Source organism: Pogona vitticeps, chromosome 3, assembly GCF_051106095.1.
Source record: "Pogona vitticeps strain Pit_001003342236 chromosome 3, PviZW2.1, whole genome shotgun sequence".
NCBI lineage: Eukaryota > Metazoa > Chordata > Lepidosauria > Squamata > Agamidae > Pogona > Pogona vitticeps.
In genome coordinates, this window is record NC_135785.1 from 195,836,968 (window position 1) to 195,854,116 (window position 17,149).

At 41.2% G+C, this 17,149-nt stretch overlaps 2 protein-coding genes and 1 long non-coding RNA gene across 6 annotated transcripts in view; 1 reads left to right on the top strand and 2 right to left on the bottom strand.

Annotated features, from left to right (window-relative positions):
• C3HXorf38 (chromosome 3 CXorf38 homolog) overlaps nucleotides 1–2,155 on the bottom strand; it is a 16,502-nt gene extending 14,347 nt beyond the window's left edge. Inside the window, exon 1 of one of the 4 annotated variants that reach the window (XM_072994225.2) lies at nucleotides 1,829–2,139. In XM_072994225.2, the coding sequence (XP_072850326.2) occupies nucleotides 1,829–2,044 (216 nt within the window). In that variant the 5' untranslated portion in view covers nucleotides 2,045–2,139. Of the gene's footprint in view, nucleotides 1–341; nucleotides 1,324–1,828 lie in introns of those variants that run through there. The other 3 variants (XM_072994227.2, XM_020783879.3, XM_078390495.1) reach the window with 3 other exon arrangements.
• LOC140705692 (uncharacterized) lies at nucleotides 2,076–7,094 on the top strand. The gene is made up of 2 exons (XR_012085156.2): nucleotides 2,076–2,215; nucleotides 2,735–7,094. It is a non-coding gene; the product is annotated as an uncharacterized LOC140705692 (long non-coding RNA).
• Nucleotides 7,095–9,371: 2,277 nt separating this feature from the next.
• The window catches only part of MED14 (mediator complex subunit 14), a 53,609-nt gene continuing 45,831 nt past the window's right edge, over nucleotides 9,372–17,149 (bottom strand). The window contains exons 27-31 of the mRNA XM_020783880.3: nucleotides 14,674–14,853; nucleotides 13,621–13,728; nucleotides 13,391–13,516; nucleotides 12,073–12,262; nucleotides 9,372–9,714 (exon numbers count right to left, since the gene is read on the bottom strand). Of these exons, the coding sequence (XP_020639539.2) occupies nucleotides 9,641–9,714; nucleotides 12,073–12,262; nucleotides 13,391–13,516; nucleotides 13,621–13,728; nucleotides 14,674–14,853 (678 nt within the window). The 3' untranslated portion in view covers nucleotides 9,372–9,640. The remainder of the gene's footprint in view (nucleotides 9,715–12,072; nucleotides 12,263–13,390; nucleotides 13,517–13,620; nucleotides 13,729–14,673; nucleotides 14,854–17,149) is intronic.

Sequence of the window (17,149 nt, forward strand, 5' to 3'; positions counted from 1 at the left end):
ATTGTTTCACAGAAGGATTTCATTTTGGGGCCCATGACAACAGTTTCTAGGTGTAGATTAACAATCCCCCATAAACTAGGATGCTTTGGATTAGAAGTAATTGAAGGAAGGAAAACAGGAATATTGCACTGTATGTTCTGAAAATTGTATTTGTCACCATCTTGGTTTGTGTGTTTATGTTCACAATAGTCTGCAATTCTGAATAATTTAAAAATGTTTTCTTTGTTGTACTCTGCCCCAGAGTAGCATTTTGCTAGATCGGTGGTATATAAATTGAATAATAAATAAAGTAATGACACACATTTCTCCACAAATAAAAAATCTAAAATGTGGAATCTTACTTTGGTGTTAACATTGGTTTTTGGGGTAGGGAAAATTAAATTCTTCTCCTGTGATAGCTCAAGGTGTTGCAGGTTGCATTATCAATCCCATTCCAAAATGTGGGTTCCATTCTGCTTCTGAGGGCTTCATGCTTCTTAAATCCCCTCCCCAAAAGACCATCAGCGTGGGTGGAGGGGGAAATAATTTAAAATACAAACAGAATACATGATAAAATAATTAAGTATGAAACTGGCACCAAATACTGTGAATTGTTGGCCAAATATATTCATGTTGAGAGAGAGATTACTTTTGTGTCATCCAATCACAGAATTAGAGCTAGAAGATACCTCCAAGTTATCAGTGACTAATCTTTGCAGCAAGATATCCTGGTTGTGGTTTTCTCACAGCAAGTCTGTGGGAACAAAATGCTGGACTAGACAGGCCTTTGGCTTAATCTTGAATCACTGAACATTTCCAGTATCTTTCAGTTTTTGCCTTGGTTTGATACCCCAGGGCGCTTTTGTATTTTTTAAGACAGTGCCGTGAGTACATTTTTTTTTTTTTTATACAAGGTACTCAACGTCATTCATATTTCTTATTTGCTTATCTGATATGTTTTCAAAAATTATAGGGATATCCTGGACCAATGGCACTGCCAGAATTCGTTTTTGGCTCTGCTTCAAAAGTAATTTGGCATCTGCCTTGGGTTGCTTTAAAGTTCGCCAGGGCATCCAGTGACATTGCTCCAGCTACTGTTTCACAGAGCCAGACAACACAAAGTTTACCAACAAAAACCAGGGCAAGCAGTACTTCATTTTCAAGAAGGCCAGCTTGAGTTTCTGCAACTCAGGGTGAGAGGCACCTCCTGAGATGGGAGAATGACCCTGGGGCCGCTATCTAGCGCTGGAGCAGATATAGGTAGAAATGTCTACTTCAGCACAGGTCGAAGAACTGCACTCTGCAGCAAAATATAGGGATCAAGGAAACCCGGAACACCGACAAGGCCAGGCTCTCTTTCTCTCCCCACGGAGTTCCTGGTTCCTCCAGAACCGGGCACCGTCAAGAAGCAGAAGGCTCAGGCACGGCGTTTTTCCTCCCTCCTTTCAAGAAGGGAAGTCCGAAGCCTTCGTTTCTGCCTGAACCTTGCCTCCTGAGTGCCTGCGTGTCTCACGGAAAGGGGGGTGGTTGCGAACTGTATAAACAGAGCGGTGAGATGAGCCACAGTCAGTCTTCTCGGCTCCACAGAGCCCACCCTCGCCCGGGGTGTGTGTGTGTGGGGGGGGATGGATTTCTTCTCGCCGGGAGGGCCGCGCAAAGCTCCGTTGCCTCTCACGGGAGGGAGGAGAGGGGCAGGGGCAGGAAAAGGGCGAGGAGCCGATCCGCCCAAAGATGCGCCGGCTGCGCCTCGCGAAGCCCGGAGTGAACTCAGTGGGCGGCCAAGAGCTCTCCTCTGCGACTCCTCTCCAGGGAAGCCGGAGAGGGAGGGTCGGTTTGCGCGGGGCCTTACCTGCTTGCCGCGAGGGGCGCACTGCCCGCTGCACCGGCGGCCCGGCGGGCTGAGGCGGGCGGCGTCGCGGGCGACGAGCTGCCGGTGGAAGGCCTCGACTTGCTCCCCGGCAAAGCGCTCCAAGGCGGCCCGCAACAGCACCAAGCTGTGCCCGGCCTTCACCCAGTTCTTGTACTCGGCGCAATTGAGCCGGGCCGCCAGTTCCGCCAGCGCCATGGCAAGCCGGCCGCTGCCTTCCGCCTCGGTCGTGGGGCTGGCCTCGGCGAGAGAAAAGCCAGCCTGCCCTCCCTCCCTCCGGGCGGCAGGAGGCACCAGGCGGCTACTTGGGTGGCTGTTGTTCCCTGCTAGCAACTCCTTCTCTTTTGGTTTAAGGCAATGCTAAATAAGGTTTGTGAAGTGTTCAAGGAATGGTTTATCACTGCCACGGACAGACCCAGTGAGTTTTCCTGGCCCGACGGGGATTTGAACCTAGGTTTTCGCAGTCCTAGTCTAGCACCCTAAGTGCCATGCCATGTTGGGTCCTTCCACTGTTACAGTATTCTTCTTCAATAGCAGTAGATCCATTCAGTCTCTTCTCAGCCCCGCTAGTGTTTATGGGCCTTGCTTGAAAGTATTACAGCTTCTCCAGCGATTAACTGAAGATTTGGGAATAGAGGCGATAGATCTAAGTTCTTTCTTTGGATTTTAGGAGATGTCTGGCAACTTTTGGGAATGATTTAAAATGCAATAACAGTCCTGTCTTATGTACATTTCCAACAGACATCTAGATGTAAAGCCTGTTAAATTCAATGGGACTCTGTGTATATAAGATTGCAGACTTAGAATTAGCTAGCAGTTGTAGCAGCATTAATGCCAGATGCTCTAGATTAGCATGAAAAGTGCTTTACTGTATCTTCTTCATTCCAGCAGCCTTGGTTGACATCACTAGCTTTGGGCCGTCACTAGTAATGCAGAAACAGACCCTTGAATAGCACCTGAAGACTCAACCCAGTTGCTTTCTAACAGGAAAAGAGAAAAACCCAGTATAAATTGGATTGACTCTAGTAAGAAAGTGACAGGTTGGAATTTGCAAGACCTGACCAGGACTGTTGATGATAAGACATTTTGGAAGCCACTCATAGAGTCACCATAAATTGGAAGCATCAACAGTACATGCCAACAACATAAGGACCGTAAAAGCAGGCAGGACTGAGCAACTGTGATACCTGAGCTTACCTGCACACAATAAGTGCATTTTCACTTGCAGTACAGCAAGATAGCAAGTTCATTTAAATAATTAAACATAATTTAGTATGTAATCTAAAGCACTGGTTCTTAACCTTGGGTTACTCAGGAGTTTTGGACTGCAACTCCCAGAAGCCTTCACCACCAGCTGTGCTGACTGGGGTTTCTGGGAGTTGCAGTTCAAAAGCATCCAAGTAACAAAGGTTAAGAACCACTGATCTAAAGTTTACACTGTTAAGTTTAAGCATGGTTTCCTGATTAAAACTAGTATCATAAGCCATTGTTTTTCTGTTGCTTATTTATATACAGCTAAATCATGGGCTAGGAGAACACAGGCAAACAAGGCCATTTTTTATTTCGACCTCCAAAAGCCTGTTTACAGAGTACCTACCCAAAGGTTCTTAACTTTTCTTAGAAAGCAGGTTTCCTAAGAGTGGTAAATAGTTAAATAACATGGAGACAAATAAATGCCTTGTTTTCAGACAAGAAAAACATAAGGAATAAGGTCTCCTCCAGTATGTTATGTGCAATCAGTGTTGTTTGGTAAATTCAGAAATGCAGAGTCACTGATAAGCAGTGAGGAAATCAAGTTTGCAGATGATACCAATCCGGAATGTAACCAACCAAGCCAGAAAGGGAAATATTCCAAAATTCTCCTAAAATGAAATGGCAGGTTAAAAAAATACAATGAAATGCACACTGGAGGAAACATTCAAACTCCATGTATCGCTTAGTAGGTTGTGAATTGACAATAACTAATTAAGTGTGTTGGGTGGAGAGCTCAACATGGAATGCTCATGGAAGGGATGATGATTTTAAATATGAAACAGTGCCTTTATTTCCTAAAGGCTTTGCTATCCCATATAGGACATTTAAAAACTAAAAGGAAAACCACAAAAAAGCTCTTACTTTCACTTTATTTTTCCAATAACAATTTATGAAAGAGAGCCTCTTAAACATGAAGGGCTTGTTTAAACCAAGGAGAACATGAACATTTATTTCCAAATCGGAAATTTTCCTTGTCTTGCTACAGGCACTGTGTATCTCCTTGCCCCACCAGACCCACCGATTCTTCTCCTTTTACTTACTACCTTACTATCACCATGTTCCCGTTTGCCTTGCCTGTCTGGTGCTTCCTCCCTCCTTCTTTTCCCTTTTTCTCACTGTGCACCTGCTTGCTCTGCTGGTGTTGTGCAGCTCCTTAACGAATGGGGACATATAATGGCTCAAAAGAGCCCCCCCCCCTTTGTGGTAAGTGAAAGGAGCAGAACATGAAAATCCAAATACGAAAACACACTCCCCTTAAAGAAACTAAAATGAAACAGAAGGTTTCCAACATGCACAGTCTTAGTGCCATCTCAAAAAATATACCAATTACAGGTATACAGGTAAAATGTCAATTATTTGTGTCATTTAGCCATTCCTGATTTCTTCAGTTTCCATATACAGTATATCACAGAATTGAGTACACCTCCTCACATTTTATAAATATTTTAGAATCTTTTCATGTGACAACACTGAAGAAATGACACTTGGCTACAATGTAAAGCAGTGAGTACACAGCTTGTATAACATTGTAAATGTGCTGTCCCCTCAAAATAACGCAACACACAGCCATTAATGTCTAAACCGCTGGCAACAAAAATGAGTACACCCCCTAAGTGACGATGTCCAAACTGGGCACAAAGTGTCAATATTTTGTGTGGCCACCATTATTTTCCAGCACTGCCTTAACCCTCTTGGGGTTATTGGGCATAGAGTTCACCAGAGCTTCACAGGTTGCCACTGGAGTCCTCTTCCACTTCTCCATGACAACATCGCAGAGCTGGTGGATGTTAGAGACCTTGCACACCTCTGCCTTCTGTTTCAGGATGCCCCGCAGATGCACAATAGGGTTTAGGTCTGGAGACATGCTCGGCTGGCCCATCACCTTTACCCTCAGCTTCTTTAGCAAGGCAGTGGAAGTGTGTTTGGCATTGTTATCATGTTGGAATACTGCCCTGCGGCCCAATCTCTGAAGGGGGGGGGAATCATGCTCTGCTTCAGTATGTCACAGTACATGTTGGCATTCTTGGTTCCCTCAATGAACTGTAGCTCCCCAGTGCCGGCAGCACTCATGCAGCCCCAGACCATGACACTCCCACCACGCTTGACTGTAGTCACGACATACTTGTCTTTGTACTTCTCACCTGGTTGCCGCCACACACGCTTGACACCATCTGAACCAAATAAGTTTAACTTGGTCTCATCGGACCATAGGCCATGGTTTCAGAAATCCATGTCTTTAATCTTGTCTACAGCAAACCGCATGCGGACTTTCTTGTGTATCATCTTTAGAAGAGGCTTTCTTCTGGGACGACGGCCCTGGAGACCAATTTGATGCAGTGTGTGGCGTATGGTCTGAGCACTGACAGGCTGACCCACACCCCACCCCTTCAGCTTCTGCAGCAATGCTGGCAGCACTCATACGTCTGTTTCTCAAAGCCAACCTCTGGATATGGCACTGAGCATGGACACTCAACTTATTTGGTCAAACATGGCGAGGCCTGTTCTGAGTGGAACCTGTCCTGTTAAACTGCTGTATAGTCTTGGCCTCTGTGCTGCAGCTCAGTTTCAGGGTTTTGGCAATTTTACAGCCTAGGCCATCTTTATGTAGAGCAACAATTCTTTTTTTCAGATCCTCAGATAGTTCATTACCATGAGGTGTCACGTGGAACGTCCAGTGACTAGTCTGAGAGAGTGAGAGTGATAACACCTGCTCCCCCTTCACACCTGAGACTTGTGACACTAACAGGTCTCATGATACCATGGAGGGAAAATGACTCCTTGGGCCCAATTTGGCCATTGTCACTTAGGGGTGTACTCACTTTTATTGCCAGCAGCTTAGACATTAATGGCTGTATGTGGCATTATTTGGAGGGGACAGCACATTTACAGTTATACAAGCTGTATATTCACTGCTTTCTTCAGTGCTGTCGCATGAAAAGATATACTGAAATATTTATGAAATGTGAGGGGGTGTACATCAGTGATGATGGGGCAGAGAAATGCCTGAAGGGCAGCTACTAAGAAGCAGCAATAATGGAAGGCAACATTTCAGAGAATATTTCCTAAATAGCTGAAGCCAACACCTATTAAGTACTGTGCAGAAGACAACAGTGGTAAACCTGTTGAGTAATTTATACTTTGAAAATACTATGTTTTTTTCTTCACAGTACTTAATAAGTGTTAGTTTCAGTGTCAGTGCTGTTATGAAAGATCCTCTCCATTGTTGCCACTTCATATTTAATCTTACTCTTTTCCTATTGAAGGAAAAACAGAAGACCAAAATGAAATAAAAAAACAGTGCTGGAAGACCAGACTTCAAGGTCAAAAGTCATGTAATCAGCTACTGGGGATCAGCAAAAGTACAAATAGGACTATCACAAATGAAGTAACTGGACTAAAAATACCTCTCATTGCTAATGTGCTTACAGGCAAAAGAACAAGTCTGGAATACTGAATGCAAGAAGCAGGAATCAATGGAAGCTTCAAACCATAAATCAAGAAATGTAATGTTTTAATAGTGTGAATAAACTGAAATAGACAGGTAATTGCAAAGTGCTTTACTTTGGAAACAAGAAACTCAAAGCATTTAAGGATGTAGATCATAACAAGCTATGAAATATGTGTGCCAAAACATGTGACTGTCCTGATGCCTAACCTATACCCTGCATAAGAGTCTATTGTTCAGATGGAATATGAAGGAACAGAATGGTTTTCCACTGGCAAAGTTTTGAGATGGGTGCATATTATCTCCCTAACTATTCTATTTATATGCACAACATATATGGTAGGCTCATTAAATTAAGATGGAGGAGTGGGAAATGGAGGAGAAACATTGTAATTCAAAATATGGGAATGATACCATATTATTGACAGAAAATAGCAGTGAGCTGAACTGACAACTGATGAAGGGCAAGGAATAAACTAAAAATGCATAATTGTGGTTGAGCATTAAGATAAAAATCAAGACCACATAAGTTCATAACCTGAATAAAAACAATGAAGAAATTTAAATTGTGAAAAATTCTCATTTGGTTCAGTCATCACTCCAAATGGAGACTACAGCCACGAAATCAAGGCCAGCCATGAAGGAATCTGAAAAGACCCTTATGTGTAAGGATGTATCTCTGGAAACCAAAGTCATGATCATCCATTCTATGTTACTGCTGATTACAGTGTGAAAGCTGGACAATGAAAAGAATTGAAAAGCAAAAAAAGTAGGTTCATTTGAATTGCAATATTAGAAGAGAATATTATGGGTACCTTGGGCCACTAGAAGGTCAGATTAGTGAATTCCCAAGAGTTACTCTCAACAGAAGTTATAACATCTGAACTGAAGCTATGGTACTTTGGACATATCATTTTTAAAAAGCCTCCCTGGAAAAGGACTATAATGATGGGTAGAGATGGGATTATTCATATACGAATACAAATACCCCCGCACAGGTGAACATAATGAGGGTCCAGCCCCATCCATTCACCCGTCTGCTGCTGCTGCCAGCTCCATGCTCCCTTCCAATTGCTCCAGAGCTCGCGGTCAACTAGCCACTGCTGGCAGGAGGAGGGAAGATGAGCCTCCATGCCAGGCTGACGAGTGGCTAGTTGACTGCAAGCTCTGGAGCAATTGGAAGGAAGCACAGAACCAGCGGCAGAAGCAGACAGGTAAGTGGATGGTCTGGCCCCAGGGGGCCGGACCCCTTTTTATGTCCACCTGTGTGGGGGTATTTGTATACGAATACAGATACCCTCATCTCTAATGATGGGGAAAGTTGAAGGCAGTAGTGAAAGACGAAGAACCATAATAAGATGTGTTGACTTAATAAAAGAAGCCTTTTTCTTACACTACCTTTTGTTTGTAAGATCTAAGCAGGGCTGGTAATCATATGACCTTTTGGGGTTCATTAATTCAAAGGGTCATCAAAAGTCAGCAGTTGGATGGCACATAACAAATGCGTATTATTAAATTACCACTTTTGATTATCAGCAGATAAAGTCACCAACCATGTCAACACCAGATGTCCCTGGAGCTGCTGATAGTAACAAGGAAGGACTACAGTGGCATTACACATGATAACTAAAGAGAAGACATAGCAGCCAAGTAGAGAAATCACTTCAGAAGCTGTTTCAAGGAGAATACAGTGGTGCCTCGCTTAACGAGCGCACCGTTTAACGAAGAATCCGTATAGCGATCCCTTTTTGGGGATCGCTATACGGATCAGCCCCAATCGCCGCACTCGCTTTGCGATGATTGGGGCATCCGGCGGCCATTTTGGAGCCGCCGAACAGCTGATCGGCGGCTCCAAAATGGCCGCCGCATGACCCGAAATGGCCCCTATCAGTGTTTTCGTGCCCTCCCCTTGCTTACGGAGGTTACGAAAATGCTGCAGGGGGGCATTTCAGGTCATCCGCGGCCATTTTGGAGCCGCCGATCAGCTGTTCGGTGGCTCCAAAATGGCCGCCGGACGCGAAAACATCGCTGGAGGGGTAAGTTTCGACGCTTATTGGAACGCATTAAACTAAGTTTAATGCGTTCCAGTAGGCTTTCCTTACCCGCACAGCGATGTTTTCGTATAGCGAAGGTTAATCCGGAACGGATTAACCTCGCTATACGGGGCACCACTGTATGTGTAATAGTCTTAACCTGTAGAATGATTGCAGCCCCAAAATAAACCCTAAGGGTACCTTTCATAGAAAATCGAACATTTAATAGAAAATTTACCTTCTTATTTGCTCCATTCTACACTACTGTTACCCCAGTTCCAAATTCACTTTCCACACAACTTAAAGAAGTACAAACTGGACTATTTTCTAGGGTGCTCCCATCTCCTAGACATCTAAGGTGCTGCCTTTTTACAAGTACAAAGAGGAACAAAAAACCCCCAGCATATATCCATCTTCTACTTTCCTCATCTCAAATTCTGAAAATAGTAAACTGACTGAAAAGAAACTGATATTTTTCCCAGAAACAGCATGACACAGCTCCATAGCAAGTAATATTTAAGATTACTATCTTCATGAATAAAGGAACATATCTGAAATGAACACTCATTTTTTTAAAATCTAGTTTATTAAATATTGCTTTTGAGGGGACATGTTTACAACAAGCCCAATTTTTAAATGTTTCAAAGCAGTCATATTAAAATACAGCCTCAATATAAAGTTTGTCACAGTTTTACAGTATTCAAAAAATGAAAGACCTGTCTTTAAAAAAAAGACTATTACACCAAGACATAAGAAAAACATTTAAATAAACAAATTCGGCATTTTCATAATCTTTGTAGTATAAAACAGAATATGAACTCTATTTACTGGCAAGCGGATACATAAATCTATTACGAGTTTGAAATGTCTCCTTAAAACATACAGAACACTACAAAAAATTCAGATGAAAGTGCATCCCTGAAAGTAGGCCAATCCACTGTATTAGCTCTTTTTAAAATGTGACACATGAAACTGTCTCTTCCATTTTATATAACTGAAGGCTTTATTCAGAGAAATGTTTTTGCTGATTCATCTCATTTTTACCCTTTGCTTAAAAATAGGCTATGGTCGCCCACCAGGGGGCAGTGTAAGGTTAGCCATTAAGTCACGAACAGCTGCAAAGATTGTACATTCACCTAGAACAAGGGAAAGAAACACAAGTTAGCTACAGACATGAACTGAATTGTGGCAGCGATAAGTTTAACCAATGACATTTCAATCTGACGTGTCAGAATCCAAATTTTGCACACACATAATTTCAATCAGGTGCAACTCTAAACTATTTTAAGCTATCAAAATTTGTGTGGTTAGCTGGTATGGAAAATAAAACAGTCAAAATGTTTTTAAAGAAGAGATTGCCAAAGACCACCTTAACCAAACTACTGAGTTTCCCTAGATGCAACCAAAAGAGCCAGATGTGGTACAGGACTTTGGTCTTCTACCAAGGAGACCTGGATTCAAAATGTTGTTTGACCATGAAGCTCTGGATGGTAATGTTTCTCCATCCATTATAACTTAGGTCTGTTGGAGGACAGCATGCAACAGCCTACATGTTCTCCTGTGCTCCTTGGAGGAAAGGTGGAATGCAAGTATGAAGAAGTTATACTACCAAAGCCTGAGTAAGCCCAGAGTGGACTATGGATATCTGTATTATAGTAGAGAAGAAGATCACTATCAGTAGAAAAGAATAAGCAAATTGGTTGTTGTGGGTTTTTCGGGCTCTTTGGCTGTGTTCTGAAGGTTGTTCTTCCTAACGTTTCGCCAGTCTCTGTGGCCGGCATCTTCAGAGGACAGCACAGAGTGGTGGAAGGAAGAACAACCTTCAGAACACGGCCAAAGAGCCCGAAAAACCCACAACAACCAATTAGATCCCAGCCGTGAAAGCCTTTGCGAATACCATAAGCAAATTAGTCAGTTACCATTTGCTCTCTGAGTAAGGAGGACTCTTGAAAGGACACCTGAAAAAGGAAATGCCCTCTTACTGCTTAATGAAGATCTGGCCTTGATTGCCAGATTATTGACAGATATTCGTATTAAGAAACAGTTCATAAATTCTGCACTCCCTTCACAACAGTTGTATACTTCATTCTGTAGTTGAAAAGTTAGCACTAAGGTAGAATAAAGAAGCATGCATCTGATTGTTGCGGCATCAAGAGTTCCACCTGTATCAGCATGCCATTACAAAAGTTCATAATTTCTTCAGTAACCAAACACCTTTGCCAGTAGACAGACAAAGACACAGAATTGCCACCATTTCAAGAATTCCTACGGGAAGTTTTGCTCATTTATGTGTAAGAGCTAGAACCTTTCCCCTCGTATAACAGTCCGTGTTTTGGTAGTCGAAAATTAAATTGAATTATGGGTAGCATATGTAACATTCCAACTGTGACACGCAGTGTGGGTGTTGGATAACTCACCTTGAACCTTATACCTAGGTGGAAACACCTGGCTTACCCCCCGCCCCATCATAGTTACCTCAGTGACTGTCAGAGGTTCAAGATGGACTGCTACCCAAAGTAAAGGCAAGCATTTGTAGAGGGATCATCCACACCACATCCACACTATCTCAACCCTCTCAGCTGCTCCGCTGTATTCAAATCATATGTATATTCACATAGTCCAGTCTTAAAATCAGTTCTGAATTCTGTGATATAACACTACAATAAGAACATGCTTGCAGTTTTCTTTAAAAAAGCTTAAACATCTATATAATTATGAAACCAATATGCAGTTAACAAGGATACGCTTGGAAGGGGATAAAAGCTTCTGTGAAGTTAATGTCTTGGGTAAAAATTTTCACACCCAAGAATGAAACTGTTCAAAAAAGAATCACTTTTCAAAAGGTTCTAACACGTTTATTAAAGGAAAAGTGAAACTGAATACAAAATGTTTCTCATAGAAACAAAGCAGACAGCACAAGATAGAAGATACAGTCGAAGTAAAATGTTAGTCATGGGATACAGAAAGTAAAGCCAGTGCTGTAAGTTCTTATGTTATGGAGTAATTTATTAGTAGTTCCATCTTCCTGGCTCCCAGGCTTTCCTCAGAGGAGTACAAATGAGAAGAAGACAGATAGTAAACTTTGTGACAGCAGAATTACAAGAAATAGGAAGACATATTCCTACAGTGCAAGATGACTAACAAGCACTCATTTTCACAGTAATATATGCATACGGCTCACATGACAATGTTTAAAATAGTGTAGCTATGACTACAGAAGCATGAGCCAAGTCATTAAGTGCATTAAGCTTCCTTGGTCAATGCAATAAAGTCCATGTTGCATCAATAATACAACGCTTCTGGCACCACAGAGAGATAGTCAACATTTTATCACTAACAGGCATTAACCTGAAACCGGAATTCCAAAGTTTGTTTTTAATGAAACCAAATAAAGCAACAATGATGATGATAAAGTGCAATTTTAAAACTTTTAAAAGTTGGACTCTGTTTATTCAAGCATGCAAAAGATCTGACCTATTGGACATGTACAGTACCTGGCCGTGGTGAATTCAGTTCTGCAAACCTCTTCAGAATATTGCTAACCATCATGGGAGCAGCAACTGAAGAGTTTTGCTGTCTGGGGATGTCTGCCTGTTGTGTCGTGCCTGAAGCCATGTCATAAATGATGGGGACTATTATGCTCATGGCTTCCGGTGAAACTGTAGTTTTCTGTGTCAACTGAAGCTGTGAACAGAACAACACACAATGCTAATCACAACAATTTGGTAACACACTTTTGATACAGCTGTCAATATTTTCACTGTCTCTAGAGTGCAGAAAAACAACTTTTTTGGACCACAACTGTCGGAATCCCCATAGCATGGCCAGTGCCAAGTCTTAGAATTAAGTCCAAACTGTTCCAAGTGCCAGATACATTATACAAGTCAATGCTAATTTCTTCATTACAAAACTTGAATTAAGTTCTCCTTTCTTAGGCCAAGCAAAAAATTAAATTGGATATAAAAGGCAGCTGCCATAGGGTGGCTATTCAAATGTGAAATAAGAATCTCTTCAAAATTAAACAGCCAACTTAAAATATGCCAGTTTGGCTTTTGTCCACCAGTTTATGCTTCCTAATTTGTCAAACAGGTTTTCTGGGAAAATATATTAACACATTTTTTACCCTACCTAAACAAATAATTCAATAGGGAAACAGAACTGTTGGAACAAACACTCAGTTTTGTGTTCTCTAATTGTATAGCATGGTATGAACGTTTGGCAAAAGAAACAAAAAGGCTAGGTCTATGTTTACCATTCTTCGAATTTCACATTTCAAAAGAAATGAGGTAAACTAAGATAAACTCAGTTGAATTTTCTTTCAAACAATTAATGGCAATTTTAAGCCCAATTACAGCTAGAATAATTACTGAAAACCATTTGAACTCCATCTACAGAACAGCTTTCCTACTAATGGTGGTTCCTACTAATGCCACATATTTTAGAAAAAGATGTGGTGAGTAATCTTAGAAAAGAAGCAGTGTGATAAGTAGAACATGGCTTTGTTTCGAGGGAAATTAATTAGCTGAGGTGCAAAATCTCATGTATCTCAGTCACACCCTCTCCCAACAGGAAAAAAAGACAATTCACCACAGAGTTAGGCATGCTTACATCCAACTCAAACAATGGGCTTAATAACAAATAACTCTGAAAGTTTTGGTGCTAAAATATAATCCTAAACAATTGAACTCATTGGCTTCAGTGGGATGTAGACAACATCCTGCTTAAGCTGATGGAAGCTACCACTGGATTATTCCACCACAAAGACTGCACGAAACATGGAATACCAGAAACTGACTCTATTGCTCTACTTACGAAGAACAACATTTTGGATTTCAGCACAACTGCTGGTGTTCCAGGTGGAGCAATGGGTGGAGCACTTGGAGGAATTGTCAAACAAAACTGTACATTCCATTTCAGCTGGCTTGCCTGCTCAGGAAACTGTTTTAATTAAAAAAAATCAAACAAAAAAATGGATAGATAAGTAATCCAGTCTGGAATTTTAAAAATAAATAAACTTTGCAACAAGAGTAAAGTCAACTTACCAACTCTAGTTTCATTATATGTACACAGTCACGGAGAATATGTGTAGGTGCCCCTAGTAGCTTTGTGAAGGCTATTAAAGTATTTGCTTTGAAGGGTGGTCCTGCAACCTACAGAAGATGCAGTGTTATCAGTATTTCCTCAAGCAGACCCCTAACAATGAACATTTCCTCTGATCCTACTCCTAGTACATAATGTGTCATTGAAATCAAGACTAGCAATAGCACAAGGGTAACAACTGGTGTCCTTGGACAAAAGAATGGCATATAAATGTTTATAAAAAAAACCTCCAGTTCTTAAAATCCTGGGGACCTTAACTTACTCTGCAACACATATACTTAAAGAATTAGATGAAAATCATGTAGATGGTTCATTTCTTTGGTAAACCAAGCAACATGGATTCACAAGTGTATGAAACAAAGAAATCACAGTAAACATTAATGAAACCATTGCCAGCTTATAGGAAGGTACTGCACTGGCACAAGGATGCACTGCATAATCTGATCATCCCACATAAATCCCATATCAATTTGACTAGTTTGGACATCATAAGATGCATCAAACTGGTGCATTTTGCAGATTTTACAGATACAGCTAGCAATAGCATCCAGCTTTCCTTGTTCAAAATAAAGCATCAGTGGCGTAATCTGGATTGGGAACCTAGCGTATGAAAAAAGGAGGGTATAACCATTTGTCCCGCTCTGCAGTACCACCCATTGGGATTGCTTGCCCAATCCAGACCAGAATCACAGTCTTCCCTCCCTACTAGGTTCCTGGACTGTACTAATTCCACCCTGCATTTAAAAAAAAAATTATTGTAGATTTTAATTGTTCTTTTAAAATCCATTTTGTGCATAATATATTGTGAGCCGCCCTGAGTAGACTCCTGTCTAGAAGGGCGGGATAAAAATCAATCAAATAAATAAATAAATAAATAAATAAATAAATCAAATCAAATCAAATCAATCAATCAATCAATCAATCAATAAATAAATAAATCCATGTACAACTTAATCAAGGATCATATCACTAATAAAACAAGATGAAGTACATACCCTAGTTTCAAAGAATTTCTCCAAAACTTGCAGTTCTTCTTGTTTCCATTGCCCTGCAGTTTCAGGCCCCACTTTCAGCTGCAAGGTCTGGTTAGTTTTGGGGTTGAGGGCAACTCTACACTTCAGAGCATCTGTTTTGAACATGATCACACCTGGTTCATTTGAGTTGATTAGCTGCAACTATTCAAAAAGGTAAAGACATTTGTTTTAAATATAAGACATTAGCACTTTGCCACACTTTATCCTGAGCAGGGACAACACATTTCATCTAAATGCATTGTAATGTTGGCTGCATGAAGTTTGACAGATTCTTTACATCGGGGTGGGTGACCTCAGTGGAGCTGAGAGCTAGTTTTCAGATATGTCAGCAGCCAGAGGGTCATACTCCCAAGGAGAATGGGCTAATGGAGAAGGAATATGGTCCATGAGGCTAATTTTCATATTTTTATTTAATTTTTGGCAATATTTGCCACAATGGGCTTCTCTTAGCTGAAAAAGGGGTTTTAAAAATAACATGTTTTCTTTAACTGTAAAAGCTCCTGCCCTTACCCTGGGGTTACCAAATAAATATATATTTTTAAAATTAATATGACATAACATAGTGCCTCGGGGATGGTGAAGGCATTCAAAATATGAAAAAGGGCTCCCCCCTCCCAGTATCTTTTTACGCAAAAGGAAAAAAATTCCAAGAACTTTCTTAAAGTTGGGGCACTATGGAGATGTGGTGGAGGGGACAATGCCTAGAGGAAGCTACACATGGGCTGCAGGTCACATGTAACCACTCTTGATTTATACCACCTGTAAACAGTCTCATTGAGAATAAAAGCTTTCTGAACTCTCGATCAAGTCTGGGCTCTGTAGAAGTAGCTTCCCTGAAGTTTCAATTCCTTTTTAACAAGCCCACACTGCCTTCCACCCCAACAATGTACAAGGTGTCTCATAATGATTCACTAGAGTGCACTGTTAATTCTCGTGCCTCCTCACCTAGCCACAAAGTGCTTTTTCATTCTTCCTCGGAATATTCTTTAGGACAAACAAATAAACAAACTTCACAACCAACAAGCAAATGTTTATGTCAGAAACCCTCTCTCTCTTACAACAATCCTATCCAGGCACTTAAGTGAAAGTCACTAGCCACAAAATATCCCTTTGTTAGATTATTCTTTGTATATCAATCTTACAGCCTCACTAGGGTGGAGATGGGGGACAGGGTGAAACATACACAAATGCATTGTCCTCCAACCTCAATTTATTATTTCTTGCCACCAATATATCTACTTTTACACTTCTGTTCTCTCTCCTTCATTAAAACAGTGGTGCCTCGCTTAACAATGTTAATTGGTACCAAAAAACATCGCTATGGGAAAACATCGCTAAGCAAAACACCATTTCCCATAGGAATGCATTGAAAACCGGATAATCCGTTCCAATGGGAACGGATTACCGTCCTTAAGAGAAAATCACCATAGGAAACATCGCTAAGCGAAACGCGGTTCCCCCACTGGAATGCATTGAAGCCTATTCAATGCATTTCAATGGTTTTGACAGATCCGTTTTCGCTATTTTTGAAGTGTCTTAAAATGTTCAAAAACTGTTTTAAATGCATGGAATCGTTAGTGCACCTTGTAAAACCTTTGCAAACTTAATTTGGCTTTGTTCTGACTCTTCGTTAATTTTTGGTGAATTCCCCCCCCCCAATTGAAATGGCAAAAAATCGGTTCCCGAAGCAGGCAACCGATCATCGTCAAGTGGATTTTCCCTATTTAAACATCATTTTGCGATCGCAAAAAACTCACAGTTAAGCAATTTCGTCGTGGAGCGGGGTAATTGTTAAGTGGGGCACCACTGTATTGAAGAGTGATGACTTCCGCTTTAGGAGTTGGGGGTGTTGCCCAAAGGCTCTATCAACCAGCCCCCAAACTAAATATGGTTGCCTGGACACCTGCTTTCAATACTTTTAGTACGTTTTGTTTATTTCCAAGCCTGGCGTTGCCTGTGATTGCATCTGGTGGGAAGAATTTGGCCCTTAAGACGATTGAAATCACCCACTGTAGCGGACTGCAAAAAGGTGACAGCATTCCTGCCTGTCAATCAGAGGATAGGGCAGGAGGGGCGGAGCTAAAAGGACAGTTAAGACAGCTGAAAGAGACAGTTAGAGACAGTTGGAATGAGATAGGGATAGAGAGAATTAGGGACAAGAAGATGTGGACAGAGCTAGGGTTTAGGAATAGATAAAAAGGGGTTAAGAAAGGAATATTGAAAGAGTAAAACATATTGAACAAGCTGGAATGAACACATAAGCATAACATGAGAAATACCAGTGATTGAATACATTATCTAATATATGCACACCTGAAACAGTTATATATTTGATTCTCCTGATGATTTTGTTCATTAATAAAAGAATATTTGATCAAACCCCTGATTCCTAAGTTATATGAGCAGCTCCTGTGTGTGGGAATTGTAGTGGTATTAG